Source organism: Pogoniulus pusillus, chromosome 23 (assembly GCF_015220805.1).
Source record: "Pogoniulus pusillus isolate bPogPus1 chromosome 23, bPogPus1.pri, whole genome shotgun sequence".
NCBI lineage: Eukaryota > Metazoa > Chordata > Aves > Piciformes > Lybiidae > Pogoniulus > Pogoniulus pusillus.
Window position 1 is genome coordinate 9,444,509 of NC_087286.1, and position 14,441 is coordinate 9,458,949.

The 14,441-nt window shown below is 49.7% G+C and overlaps 2 protein-coding genes across 2 annotated transcripts; one reads left to right on the forward strand and one right to left on the reverse strand.

Annotated features, from left to right (window-relative positions):
- Window positions 1-1,597: 1,597 nt before the first annotated feature.
- Window positions 1,598-4,305, forward strand: SKIDA1 (SKI/DACH domain containing 1). Its single transcript, XM_064162526.1, has one exon. The coding sequence runs from the start codon at window positions 1,598-1,600 to the stop codon at window positions 4,109-4,111; it is 2,514 nt and encodes an 837-aa protein (XP_064018596.1). The 3' UTR covers window positions 4,112-4,305.
- Window positions 4,306-9,142: 4,837 nt separating this feature from the next.
- Window positions 9,143-13,527, reverse strand: LOC135185523 (uncharacterized). The gene is made up of 3 exons (XM_064162280.1): window positions 13,387-13,527; window positions 10,673-11,222; window positions 9,143-9,754 (listed from the first exon to the last, which is right to left on the reverse strand). The coding sequence occupies exons 1-3, from the start codon at window positions 13,525-13,527 to the stop codon at window positions 9,144-9,146; spliced, it is 1,302 nt and encodes a 433-aa protein (XP_064018350.1). The 3' UTR covers window position 9,143.
- Between the last annotated feature and the right edge of the window lie 914 nt (window positions 13,528-14,441).

Here is a 14,441-nt window from a genome sequence, read left to right on the forward strand (position 1 = left end):
ACAAGGGAGAGGCATGAAGCTAGCGCAACGTGTGCGGAACCCTCGCTCCTGACACCCTCACCATTTCACCTTCCCGAGAAGATGTTAAAGCTTTACGCCGCTTCTTCCAATTGATTTGAAGGGGTTGCTATCAGTGGAACATCAAAAAGCTGCGCTGGGGCCAGTCTGAACGGAATATGCAAACTGGGAGCCAGAAGCATCATCTTAGCCCTCTGCAATACCCTACATTGTGTGTGCCAGCACTTTTTTGTGTTATTACGTAAAGGCTCTTCGAAGCACCTTGGATATTTTACATTCTCTTTTCTCTGCTGGAAGCAATCAGCACGTAGGAATCCTGACGTGGGCTCTGGGACTATAGGACATTCCATCTCGTGATCCAGCACGGTTAATGGTGAAAAGTGTATACATTTCTGGCTTATCTATGCTTTGTTATGGGTCTGACGTGAGCCCACGTCCTCCTCCCCCCCTCCCGCAGTATTACAGGCAGAATTTCAGCTAAAAGTGTTACAGTACCGCGGTGCGGGAACCCGTGATATTCAGGCAGCAAAATAACCTTAGTCCTCGTCTGTAAAAAGCTAATTAAGCAGAAGAGGAAAATCAAGAGCAACTCGAAAATGTAAGTATTCCGTCTCGCTAAGGACCGAGCATTTAACTTCGGAGCCTGAGGAAGGGAAAAAGCAGGCGGATACACACGTCCTCACTCAGCTGCATTTCCACACAATGCAGGATAAAAAGCTAGTTTAAAGCGGCTACGTTACCCAAGGATTTTCCACTGCTACGACTGGACTTATGTCCTTTAAACTCACGGCATGCACAAAAGAGCGACGTTTGTCCAAAAAAAACCCGGCTAAAAATATATGAAACGACAGGGGGGGGAAAATGCATACAAATCCTTGCTCGGAAGCTAGCGGCGTGGAAGTCTGAGAGGTCTGAGCGTGTTTGAGCTCGGATTGTTTAATAGAAAGATTTATATACTAACTGTATTATTTACTTTGGGAGGGGAGGTGGCAGTATAAGGGTATGCTAATTAGTGGGAGATTTTTTGGGGGAAGGGGTGGAATATCAATTTTTATTGCATCACCTGTCAGGAGTGTCCAATCAGCGTTGGCTTTAGGGGAATTAATTGATGAAGGTGTCTCCGGACGAGCTCACTTCACTCTGTCATTTTATTTGTAGCTAAAGCAGCGGCGGGAATAGCAGCTGCATTTCTTTTCTCTTCCTCCCTTCACATTCCATTATCATAGTTTCCAATGGAAAAGCAGGGAATGAAAGGGAACAGGTACTGATCTTCAGCAGCAACTTACAGAAACACTTTGGCAAACCTGATTTTTAAGATTATATATTTGATTGTAAGCCTCACGGTATTTTTTTTTTTTTTTTAAATTTTGTCTAAAGTCTGGCACTTCATTCACCGGGAATAACAGCCTTTGTTATATTTTATTAGCAGGATGCCTTGAGACAAATACAGCATCTGGCTGAGGATTGTGTGTGTGTGGCTTTTTCCTTTTTTTTTTTCTTTTTTTTTTTTTCCTTTTTATTTTTCCCCTCCATCTCTCTCTCTCTCTCTGCAAATGCTGGGAATAATTTAACTCACGAAATGGGAGACCTGAAGTCGGGTTTTGAAGAGGTGGATGGCGTGAGGCTCGGCTACCTCATCATTAAAGGAAAGCAAATGTTTGCACTCTCCCAGGTTTTTACAGACCTGCTCAAAAACATCCCGCGAACTACCGTGCACAAGCGAATGGATCATTTAAAAGTAAAAAAGCATCACTGCGATCTGGAGGAGCTGAGGAAACTCAAAGCCATCAACTCCATCGCCTTCCACGCCGCGAAATGCACCCTGATCTCCAGAGAGGACGTGGAAGCCCTTTACACTTCCTGCAAAACCGAACGGGTGCTTAGGACGAAGCGGAGGAAAGTGAGCCGGGTGCTGTCAGCCACCGACCTCCGCCCGGAGCTCGCTCCCGCCGACCCCTTCTCCGGCTTCTGGAAGGAGAACAAACTTTGGCTGGGGCTGAACGGCTCCCCCCGGCCGCTGCTGCCCATCCGGAGGAGAGCCCTGCGCCCAGGGGCCGCCGCCCTGCTGCCGGCCGCGCATCTACCTCACATTTTTAGTAAATACACTGGCCACAGCTTCCCGGAGATCGCTCGGGCCCCCTGCAAGCCCTCCGCCACCTATGAAACGGCGCCGGCGGCGCACGGCCGCGCTCCCCTCCGCCTCCGCCGCCCGTCCGCCGCTCGCCCGTCGCCCGTCGCCGCGCCGCGACCACGGCTCCTGCCCGCCGGCCCCCCGCCCCTGCCCGCCCGCTGCCGACGACGACGACACGGGGCCTCCGCCGCCGCCGCCGCGCTGGGCCCCCACGGCGGCGCCCGTCGGCCCCTGCCCACGCCGAGGCCCTCCCGGCCCCGTGGCGCCTCCCGCCTGCCGCTGCCCCGTGGCTTCGGGCCGCCGCCGCCCGCCTTCCCCGAGAGCGGCAGCAGCGACTCTGAGTCCAGCTGCTGCTCGGGCCGCGCCGCCCACGACTCGGACTGCGGCTCCAGCCTCTCCAGCTCCAGCGAGGGCAGCTCGGAGGAGGAGGACGAGGAGGAGGACGAAGAGGACGAGGAAGGCAGCGGCGCCTCAGACTCCAGCGAGGGCAGCTCGGAGGAGGAGGAGGAGGAAGAGGAGGAGGAAGAGGAGGAGGAGGAGAGCACCTCGGACTCCGACTCCAGCTCGGTCTCCAGCCAGGTCTCGGTGCAGAGCATCCGCTTCAGACGCACCAGCTTCTGCAGCCCGCCCGGCGTGGTCCACGCCAACTTCTTGTACCATCTGGCAGCCGCAGCCGCCGCTGCCGCCCCCCGGCCCCCGGTCCCAGCCCAAGCCCCAGCGGAGCCCGGTGGGCTACCCGCCCTCCGAGGCGCTGCCAGCGGAGTCAAGCCGGAGCTGCCGGAGGAGTGGGGCCGGCCCGGCTGGGCTCCCGCCGCCCCGGCGCTGCGTTGCTCTGGCGGCCTGGGGAGCTGCTTCGCGGAGATCAGAGATGATAGGGGGTCCGAGATCACATTCCCACACTCTGAATTTTCCAGTAATGCCAAGAGTACTGACCTAACAATTAACTGTGTTGCAAAGGGGGCCTCTTCACCTAGCCCAAAGACAAACAATGCATTTCCACAACAAAGAATACTCAGAGAGGCAAGGAAATGCCTTCAAGCAACTGCTACACACCGTGCAGATAATAATACAATAGCTGCTAGGTTCTTAAATAGGGATTCTTCATCAGCGGCAGCAAATTCAGAGAAAGATTCAAAAATCTCTCATTGTATTGAATTTGCCACGGATTTGCCCTCTTTACAAACTGCTCCTGAGGAGGATGCTGCTTCTGCAGGCGCAGCAGCAGCAGCAGCAGCAGCAGCTGAGCTCCAGTGCACTGAACCAGGCAGCGAGGCTCTGCCATTCCTGCACAGCGTTCACATCAAAACAGAGGACAGCAGTGCCAACGACGAGTATGAGCCCGACCTTACAACACATAAGCTAAAGTGTGAGTGCAATGATACTAAGGATGAGTTTTACGGTGTGACTGAGAGTAATCACCAGGACGCTTTATTAACAGCCAAGGAAGATTCTGCATGCACTGAGAAAGAAACCACTTCCTTAAACCCGCTGACTCAGAGTCAGGTCCTCTCATGCACTTTAGGTACCCCAAAACCTGAGGATGGGGAGTATAAATTTGGAGCAAGGGTGAGAAAAAATTACAGGACACTGGTTTTGGGAAAGCGACCTGTACTGCAGACTCCTCCAGTCAAACCAAATTTGAAATCAGCTCGAAGCCCACGTCCTACAGGTAAAACTGAGACACATGAAGGAACACTGGATGATTTTACAGTTAACAATAGACGCAAAAGGGTAGCCAGCAATGTAGCATCAGCAGTGAAAAGGCCATTTAATTTCATGGCAAATTTTCCCTGTCCACCATCACTAATTATTGGCAATGATGGGGATTTGTTGCCAGCTTATTCCTTAAACACCACTAAGGATTCCCAACCACCTCACAAGGCCCATCCTGTATGGAAATGGCAGCTGGGCGGCTCTGCAATACCTCTTCCACCTAGCCACAAATTCAGGAAATTTAATTAATAAAATAGTTTGGAAAATATTTTCTCAAACCACCTTTTAACTTTCTGAACGTTTTTTAACCTCTGCAGGATGGTTTGTACAAGCCCATTAATGCCATGCTCACTTTTGGGATCCTGCTTTATCACATTGTGAAGACAGAAACCGGATTACTATTTTCTTTACCATTACCACAGTGCGGGTTTTTCTTTCTTAGCTTTGGTTTCTTTCTCTTTCTTTCTTTCTTTCTTTCTTTCTTTCTTTCTTTCTTTCTTTCTTTCTTTCTTTCTTTCTTTCCTTCCTTCCTTCCTTCCTTCCTTCCTTCCTTCCTTCCTTCCTTCCTTCCTTCCTTCCTTCCTTCCTTCCTTCCTTCCTTCCTTCCTTCCTTCCTTCCCCTCTGTTGCATTTGGGTTGTTGGAGGGTTTTTTTTAAATTTTATTTTTTCTTTTTTTAATTTTTTATATTACATTCCACAGAGTACTTCAGGCTAAAGACTCAACTTAAACTCAGTTATTATGGTAGAGCTGGAACACTTTACTGTTTAAATGCTAATAATGCACCAGTACCTCAATTCAACTGCTGCAAATAAATGTCAAAAGGTTGAATAATAAATATTAGAATGAGCCATTAAATTTATGCACTAGATTTCGAAAATGGAAGTCTAACTGTTAATTCAGTTAAAGTTTGTTAAGTTACATGGCTGCACAGTAAGGGTTCACTATAATTCAATGTGGCAGCAGTCTGCTTTTCGGGAGCTTTGTTTTCGGGTGCAGGGGTGTCTTTTTCCAAGAGCAGTTGCACTTACTCCTTTTTTCTCTGGTTTGGAAAAGCTGGGGTTCACCAGTGACCCCAGTGCTGGGAAAAGCTGCCTCATCTGAAACCAGTAAATAAATGTGGAATTCTATTTTTGGTAAAAGGGTGTCTTTTTACTTGTACAGCCACTCTTTGCAATTGGGAAGCCTTTTTTTTTCTTTTTTTTTTTCTTTTTTTTCTTTCTTTGTTTGTTTGTTTCACCCAGAGGTCTTAAATAAGGTTACTGTTACCCACTAATGTCATACTTAAGATGTGGTCTGAACATGCCCCTTACAAACTTGCAAAGCAAGTAAAATATTTGCCCGGCCAGCAGCACAATTTATAGTCCAGCCCCTCACGCTGGCTGGAGGAAATAGCGAAGCAGTAAATACAACACAGAAAGTGAAACGAGAGGCCGTGAGTGGGAAGAATACACAAAACGAGAAGACCACGTTATTCATAGCTTTTTGGCACCAAAACTCAGGCGTTTCAACCTTATTACCCTTCCCAGTTCTGATCCTCAGCTCTTGAAATCTGTTGTGGTGGGGTTTGGTTTATTTTTCTGCCGTGCCATCCTCTCTCTGTAGCAGGAACATTTCTACTGCACATGACAATCAGAGGCAATGATCTATATTTGCACTTAATATTGAAATAGTCGAACAGGCAGACTTCTAGAGTCTGTCCCTTGGTGAGACATGCTGGTATAATATATTGTGATGATGGAAGCAGTAAATCAAAATTATGGAAATTTGCACTGTTGAAAAGCATGCTTTAGCTTTAATTTCAATTAAAAACACTGTTAAAAAAAAACCCTGATTCCATCCACTTTGAATTATTGCAGAGTTACCCGTGGTTTCCTCTCCATTTGTAAGTCCACTGTTTTTATTTGGAGGAAATACGCTTCAAAAGGTTAACTGTTTCCCTCCCTCCTCCCCCCAACTCCCTCCCCCCACCCCCACACCCCCTCGGAAAGAAAGAGAAGGGGGGGGGGGAAGGAGAAAGGCTAGAGGCCGAGGTGGAGGCCGAGCTGAGGCCGAGGGAACGTCTCACTTGTGGGGGGAGGACGGGTAGACCAACTCTGAAAACAGCCTGAAAAGTTTGCAGTTGGAGAAAGGCAGTTCTAATTGAGTTGCTGAATCAGCAGAGTTTGGGATGAATAACTGCTGGTTTCTTTCTTTGGATTAGCATTTTATTTATACTAGATCATTCCCAAATTAAATTTTAAGGATTCCACTAATTGATCAATCCCAAGAGAATAATTTCTTGTAAATCATTAAAAAAAAAAGGGGGGGGGGGGGGGGAAAGAAAACAAAGCAACAATGTAGTGTTTACTGTGTGACTCCAAGTCAACATTTCTGCTGGCAATCTGCTGCCTGGGTTTCAATTTTTTTTTTTAACTCCTGCCTTTTGTGATGCCCCCTCCCCACCCTTCGTGTCTCTAAATATTCCAAGCAGTCACTTAAGTGATTTCAGCTCCCTTTACTGCATCCACAGTGTCCTTTTCCTCTCATTGTAAAAGGCCTAGTCTGAGAATACCTGCAGCCAAATATATTTAGAAAAAGTAAACAACTGCCTTTCAGTGGAGTTACCCTTCCCCCTGCACACACACACACACACACACACACACACACACACACATCCCTTTAAACTGCCAGTTGCAAAAGGTGCGTTGCACACTGAGCCGCTCTGCTGAAATTACGATGGTTGTGGAAAATCTGCTTACTAAAGTTGTTCTGAGATGAATGTTTACATTCGTATGCTTAGAGCTGCACAGATTACAGCCTTATTTCCAGAAAACTGTAAAGATGTATTAAAAGTACTGCTCAGGAAAGCCCGCCCCTCCTCCCCACTTGCTCTGCCTGCTTGACAAAGGTCCTTCCTTGGCCAAAAACAAAGAAAAAACAATTAAAGAGAGAGGAGAGAAAAAGAACCCAAAACTCAAAAGCTACAAAGGTGCAATATGCAAACTTTCAACCTAAAATTTCGCCTTGCCAATTAAACAACATATCACTTTCAAAGTAACTCCCTCCCCTGACCCTGTTTACTTCCAATTAGAGCTATGCTGATTTGGCCAGGAATTGTAAACTACCGAGGTGCCTTTTCAGGTTCCTGAAATAATCCTGGGAGGAGGGGAGGGGGAGGAATAAGCATAAATTTATACCAAATAGGCTCTGCAGAGCTGAGGATGTGAAATATGGTGTCCAGCCCTGTCAGTGGCCTGGAGCTCCAGGTCCAGAAGCAGTGTGAGGAGCTCCCTAGGTCTGGCACCCACCAGCAGGCCGCTCCGCCAGGTCCCCGCCATGCAGGCCACATCAAAAGCAAGAAGTTAAACAGCCAAATAATTTTCACACGTGTACACCTCAGTTTAGTGCAAGCCACTAACAAGGACATTCATGTTTTTACTACTGTTGGAGAAATTTGCCAGGTACAATAACTCACTAGGGGAAAAAAAAATAAAAGGGCATTCTTTCTAATTCTGGTAGTTTGGTAACTGTTTCTGATGGCATTGTAATTATTATTGTGAGCAGAATTCATTATAATTGCAGCCTTAATAATATCAAGTCATATCATAATCATTGAAGGTAATATTGTGATAAGATAAAGTCATATCATTGAGTTACGAAACAAAAAATAGCTCATTTTCTCGCATAAAGGTAAGTTGTAATAATGAGGAAAAACAGGTTTTTCAAAGGAGCCGGGTTACCATTTTGTTGGGAGTGTTTGCAGGAGATAAACCGTAAAATGTATCAGGAATGACTCACCACTGTTTTCCAATTGCTGGTGTAGACGAAAATCCACAGCATTTTCTAGGGGAAAAAGCAATCGCGGGACGCGCGTGTGTGCTTTATAGACTGCACCCCACAGGTATTTGCCGCAAGTAGAGTTCACTGGTAAATTTATGGGGAAGATTCCTGATGCCAGATGGAAGACAAAAGAGTTTTGGACTATGTTTAATTCTCCAGAGCATTAAAAAGGGAACACGTGTAATGCCTTCAGCAACGAGGTATATTGCCTTAAAAGATGTAACTTGCCGTTTACAACAATTTACTTTAAGAAGTGATTGTTCTATAATCTACACGGACTCAGCGACAGTGAGATAATCTCATTACTGGTTGTTTATTTAAAGCACCACTACTAGCAATACTGCAAAACAGTGGTAGCTGTTGTATGAAGTTTGCTGTTCAATCCATTCATCTGATTTTTTTTTTTTTTTTTCTTTTCCACACGGTCTCTGATTCTTTTTCCTCTAACGGATTTAGTTGCCAATAAATTAAAGTTTCTGCAGCAAAGAGCTCGGTGCTATCCTGTTTGTGTTTGTCGCTGTTCTCACATGCGAGTGGTTGAAACAGAGGGGTGAAAAAGTGGCATTTTCGACAGGCCACGGTGAGCCGCAGGAACATATTCTCTGTGTGCAGTATGTTACGAAACACAAAACATGGATAACGTCGTTAATTGTGTTTTTTATGGTTAAGAGGCTTGCTGGCAAAAATATGTAATGGCTCATCCTGGGATCCGTTTGGTCAGCTTGGAGGTACAAAAGGAAGGCAAGAACCTGAAGAGCCCTGGCTGGCAAAATAAGGAGGGAGGCATTGCGATCTACGTTGCTAAAACCATGCTGGCAGACGTTGCCCGTTTCCCCAGTAGGTAGCCCTGCAAGCACGCCTGAAGAAAGCAGAGCCCCCCAGCCTGGCCTGAGCATGGGGCTGCCGGGGAGGCTGGGTCCGGGCGGCGAGTGCTGCGGCCTGCTCGGAAGCCTTGGGAGAGCGGACAGCTAACCGGCCTTGGGCCTTCCACGTTGCATTTCTTCACTGCGCTGATATAATTATTTGCCGTGCCCCAGGCCCCTCTCTCTCCCCCTCTTCCTTTCACTCCGAGGCGGCCTCACAAGCCCCCGCTTTAAAAGGCCCGAGATGTTTTGCATGAAGCGCTCACAATGGGGGTTGAGAGAATTGACAGTTTTAAAAACAAGGCGCCCTGTCCTTTCCAGATGCCGAGGACCCCTCTCCCGCACCATCTCTCGTTTGCTCCTCGCTGCTGGTGGCTTTATCCTTAGCATTGCAAATATACGGCAACAGCTGTGTTTGTAAACAGGGGGGAGGCCGGCAGGAGCGCCGCCGGCCCTGCTCCGCGCAGCGCGCTGCCTGCGCTGGCCGCCGCTGCGATGCCTCAGCAGTCACCGTCTGGAGACTGAAGAAAAAAAATAAGGGTGGAAAAAAAAAAAAAGAAGGGGAAATAAATAAATTTCAGTAAGTGAAGAGGGAGATTAAATATATATATGTGTATATATATATATAAAGTGAGTAGCGCAGTGCCGAGGCGCAGGAGCCCAGCCGGGCTCTGGGCCTGCTCTGCGGCGGGGCGGCCCCTGCGCGGCGGGCCCGGGGGACAGCGCGCCTCGGGCCGCCATCTTGCCCGGCGCCACAAGCTTTTCCCTGCCACTATGGCCCGGCTCCGCCGCTCCCGGAGCGGCTCCCCGCGGCCGAACGGGGCGGCGCGGTTGCCTGCTGGGCCCCCGGGGGCTCCCGCACTTCAAAGCGATTTCTCGGTGGGGCCACGGAACCCACCCGGCTTCCCCCTCCGGGTCCTCCACTGGGGCGTCCATCTTCCCGGGCTCTCCTGTGGCGCGGCCCCGGCTCCGCCGCCTCCTGCCCTCCCCCTCTCCGTGCGCCTGGGGCTGCGGCCGGTAAAAGCCGTGGGGGGAAGCCCGCAGTGGTTCGGCGGGGTCCCTGGGGCAGCTGCCGGGCGAAGGGCTGGCGCAGGCGGCCCCAGCCACGACCACGGAGCCGCCAGCAGGGCCTGGCGCCGAGGGAGGCCTGGGGTCTTCGGGGGAGGGTCTGGAGGAAGCCGTGCGCCCTCCGCCCCCGCGGAGCCGGCCTGGGGAGGAGACGGAGAGAGGGGTCAGCGCGGAAAGTGCAACAGGGCTATTTGCTCTTGCATCGAAAATGCAGTCGGGGTTGTAAAGCGTGTGAAATTACGCACTGGTCTCTTAAAGAGTGGCTAATTTATAGTAAATAGCGAGGGCTTTGTAAATGGCTTTATTATGTTGTTTCTTGTTAATTGTTGAGAAAATCCCCATTGTTGAGTGTGAATGGCTTTATGGGCTAACCCGGTCTCCGGTGCAATCCAGGGGCAGTAAATGGCCGCTCCCCTAATGTGGCCTGTAGCTAGAGGACGGCAGCAGCCGCGGTGACCTTTGGGCGGCGGGGACAGGATACGCAGACTGGTCGGGCCGTGGGTACGAGGTCGGGCCGGGACAGCGGGACGGTGCGAGATGGCCCATTGGCGGCGATCACGCAGTCACTGCGCGCCCCGCAGCAGCCCCAGGGCCGGGCATGGCTGCAGCTTCGTTTCCTAGGAGCGGGGAAACGCCAGGATCTCGACACGGGGCTGGCTCCCCTTCTCCCGGCCCGGACGCACGGGAAGCAGCGACGCAGAGTGGCCCCGTGGTGGGCCCAGCCGGTTCTGGGCAAGGCTGACCCTGCCAGTCCTGCCGTGGCAACGTACACGTGGAGGGGCCGCTTCTCGCCTTTGTTAGCGGCCTCGCTCCCCGCCTGCCGCGCAACCGGCATCCCGGGGTGCCCGTGCACTCGCCGAGGAACACAGCTACCCGGCGAGGCGGGCGAAGGGTGCCCGGCATCGGCTTGCTCCAATGCGGCCCTCAGCTTCCCTCGCCGCCATTCCCCTTAGACAAATAAACAAGAGCCAGCTCCTCAGGTCTCTGCTCCCCATGGCCCAGATGGGCTGGGGAGGAGGAGATAGGAGAGCCGCAGTGAACTTCCCCAAACTCCGCACCGAGACTCCCCGCTGCGGGAGGAGTCCAGCTCCCGGCGCTCGGAGGAGCCGGATTGCGGGGACTGCCCCGCCGCTGGAGCAGAAACGCGGTTCCAGCGGAACGCCCCCCGGGCGCACGTGGCCGCGTATTTATAAAATAGAAATGGGGATGAAATGTGAATTCCCACTCCAGAAACTTATATCGGGGTATTCTCTTTCCCGAAATCTGTCTCCCTCTGATTTCGCTATTAGGAGAAATCCCCCTGGGTTTAAAGCACTTGTTCCACGGATTTCTGTACGGCCCACATCTGTTGACTTCCCCTCGCCCCTTCTCGCAGGCAGAGGACGTCGTGGCTCTCCCGGAGGGGCCGAGCCGCAGAGAGGCCGCCGCAGCTTCAGCCCTGCCCCTCGGAGCCCAGCGGTTTTGCAAACTGCCTTTCCAGGGTCGGGATTGAATTGCAAACGTGTCGAATACACAGCTCCCTCCTCCCCGGGACTTGCACCCGCAGTGCTTTTCCAGGCTGATTAGTGGTGTCGGAGCAGCTAGATAGGGGCTGTACAGTCCATTTCCCTCAAAACAGGATGTTTCCGTCAACCTGCATTTGGTTTTCCCCGAAGAGCAGCGGAGACTTTAGCTGGGAAACACGTCCCGGCTAAACCCTCGCCTTCAGCTGCCACTCGGGTCACTTCACATCTTTGTATTATATTTCATCCTGTCATTCCCCTTTCTCTGCCTTCCCGAGCAAAAATAAACAAACTAACAAACAAACAGAGCCTTGGAAGAGCCCTTGCTGATGGCGAGGCTCAGTGAACGCCGGCCCCGGCCTCCCGGTTCAGCTCGGTGCTACTCGGGAGCAGCCCTCCCCTGCTCTCCCGGAGCACCTCCTGGCGCAGCGCATTTGCTGGGGGCTCCAGGGGCTTTGTGCCTCTGTGGAGATGCGTGTGAAGGAGGCTGCGAGTGTTAAAACCGCCACATAACCTGTGCCAACAGATGTTTTATATTTACCCGCCATGCTTTTGTGTTCCGGGATTCAGGAGTAAACTGCCCGAGACAACAGCAAACTGAGAAATATCATCTAGTATGGGGGGCGAGGGAGGGACGGGATGAAGGGGAAATAGGGAGGTTGTTCGCTTTTGGAAGTGATCATTTCAGTTTGGGTGCACACGGCAGTCTGCATGAGGGTAAATCGCCATAACGTGCTATTCCGCTTGCAGTTTTCCAGACCATTTGAAAAACTTGCCTGTGTCTGCTGTGGAGGTTTGAAGTAGCACATTATAAGCAGGAGAAGGATTTTCAGGTTGTTTCCCACTATGACATAATCGCCCTCGTCAAAATGTTGCTAAGTTCGCCGGAGGGAAAAAGATGTTCATGCTAAATGCTGTGGGAGAAGAAAAGGGGGAATGGCGTTTAATACGCACTATAAAATAATGTCAGCTCTCCTTGGCTGTGATCTCGCAGTCTCTCTTACAGTTTAGGGGAAGTTTATAATGGTTACCTGGGGTTTACAAATTTTGCTAGTAAAATCCAATTAATTCCATTATGATTTCTGTATCCTTCTCCCGTAAAGGGGCCTGTAAAATGTATTAATTCTACACAAGCCCTGCCATTCATCAAGTCCATGAAGGTTTGTATTGCCCTATCTAACTGCGATAAATAGAAAGGCTCTCCAGATAATCGCCGATATCTCTGGTCCTCCACGCAGAGCACTTGGTGGTATTTGTTCCGTCTCGGAAAAGCCAGAGTCTTGAAAGGAGGTGAGCTTTGGAAAACACACCTGAAACTTTGGAACCTTTATATATGTTTGCATTGCTCGTGGGGCAGAAGCGAGGACACCCGTCAGCAATTCCTCATCAGCGACTGCAGTGAGGCTCCTGCCTTTCCCGAGGCCTCTCTGCCTCCCTCTCTGCAAACACCAGCGCAAGGATGCCACGAGTATTCCTGGGAAAATCTCATCCTGGAGCCCGGTTCTTCCACCGCCCGATGCTGTGCTGCTGCCTTTTTGCCTCCTGTTGTGTGCAGGATTTGGGTAACACCAGATTTAGGAAAACCTCCGTGAGTTCATCGAGTGCTCAGCGCCTCACAGCTGACACAAACTGCAGGATCATTTTTTCGCTTAGCGGCTTCATGCAAGCTGCTCTGGCTTCCCAAAACCTGCAGACCCCAGCTGCCTTACAGAGAAAGTTTACTGCTCGTATTTGGGTTTAGCAACGTCTGATCATTTGGGAAGACGAGCTGCACAAACATCTGATAGCTTATGTTAGAATCAAGCGCAGTGACAATTGCACAGAGCTGGTTTTAATTTTATTCCGAAGTGTTTACACATCGACATATGGCAAATTTGTCTTCGCTGAGAAAGTTAAGAATCAATAGCCTTAATAGCTTTGCATAGACATGATAGCGATTAACATTTCTGCATCTCCACCGGCCCAAGGTTCCTGAAGATAACTGCTGAAAGAAAAGGGGTTTTCCTCTGCAGATTAGCTGGATCTGCCGCAGAGGTGCTCAGAAGGCTCCTCATAGGCACCGCCGAGTCACTGCCAAAGAAGCAGCAGCACCTTCGCTGCCTTTTCATCTTTATTTTGCAACGCTTTTGCTCAGCAGTACCTGCAAGCACAACGTTCTCCCAGCGAGAGGAGCTGGGCTGTGATTAAAGGCAGAGCCTGGTACCCCCTGACTCCGGCTCTCTAGCTCCCGGGGAAGCGGAAAACGCGAAGCTACTGAGCCTGCTGCCTACCTCACGCTTTCCGCCAAGGTGCCGCACATCCTTTAGCCTACCCACTGCTTTTCCCAAGGGATATCCAGCAAGACGAGGTGGCAAAAAAACTCGGACATTTTCTAGAATCAAGCATGTGTTCTCAAAAAGATCATGAACCATCTATTCGTGTATATTAAAAACCTCCTCACACGCAGGAGCCACCGGCGTTTGCGAACGCTGCTAATGCAGCAATTTCCCCCACCACTGAAGGGAGATTACTTTTAATTTTCAGGTGTTGCGTTAGGAAGATCATGAAATCACGTAGGAACTCTAAGCCTAACCCAATCCACAGATGTCTGCGCACGTCTCTAAGTCAAACAGGTCAAATATTTTTTTAAACAGTCATTTACCAAGAAAGAGAAGGGAGGAAAAAAAAAAAAAGGGCATCTAAGATGGAAACCTGTAGGGGCATAACAAAAGGAAAGAGGCCAGAAAGATATATCCCACAGTGGATTACAAGGTTATGGGACAGGTCACTACAGGAAAGTTAAACAAAAAATGAAGGGTACATTGTATAAACCTCACCTAATGACAAAAATAGTTTCAACATTGTAGATACGCCCTCAGATATTTGTCGAGTTTGTCGATCAAGTGTCTGTGAATTTTGTTGGGAGTATATGCTCTTAATATAATTTAATTTGACCAGCGTTGGGTTTTTTCACATAATTAGAAAACTGGCCGCAGTCTTTAATGACTGTGTTTTTAATCCAGACTATAATAATTTGATACAGCAGACAAATGTACAGAACGAACTGTTACAGGAAGGGACGTAACCAGACAAGAAATAACCCCGGCTTTACAGACAGAAGACTTCAAGACACTAATATATTAAATATTGCAGCGATCGATTTCAATACCCTGAGTGGACAGGGGAATAAAAATTCAACCCCAAGATGAAATGACTTGGAATTCTTTGTTGAGGGGAAAAAAAGAAAAAAAAAAAAAGGCAGGGAAAAAAAAAAGGTGATTTCCCCCCTCCCCCCCCCCAGATCCTTTCTGTTCAGGTTAGGAGAGGGCCGAACAAGCATCTTTCA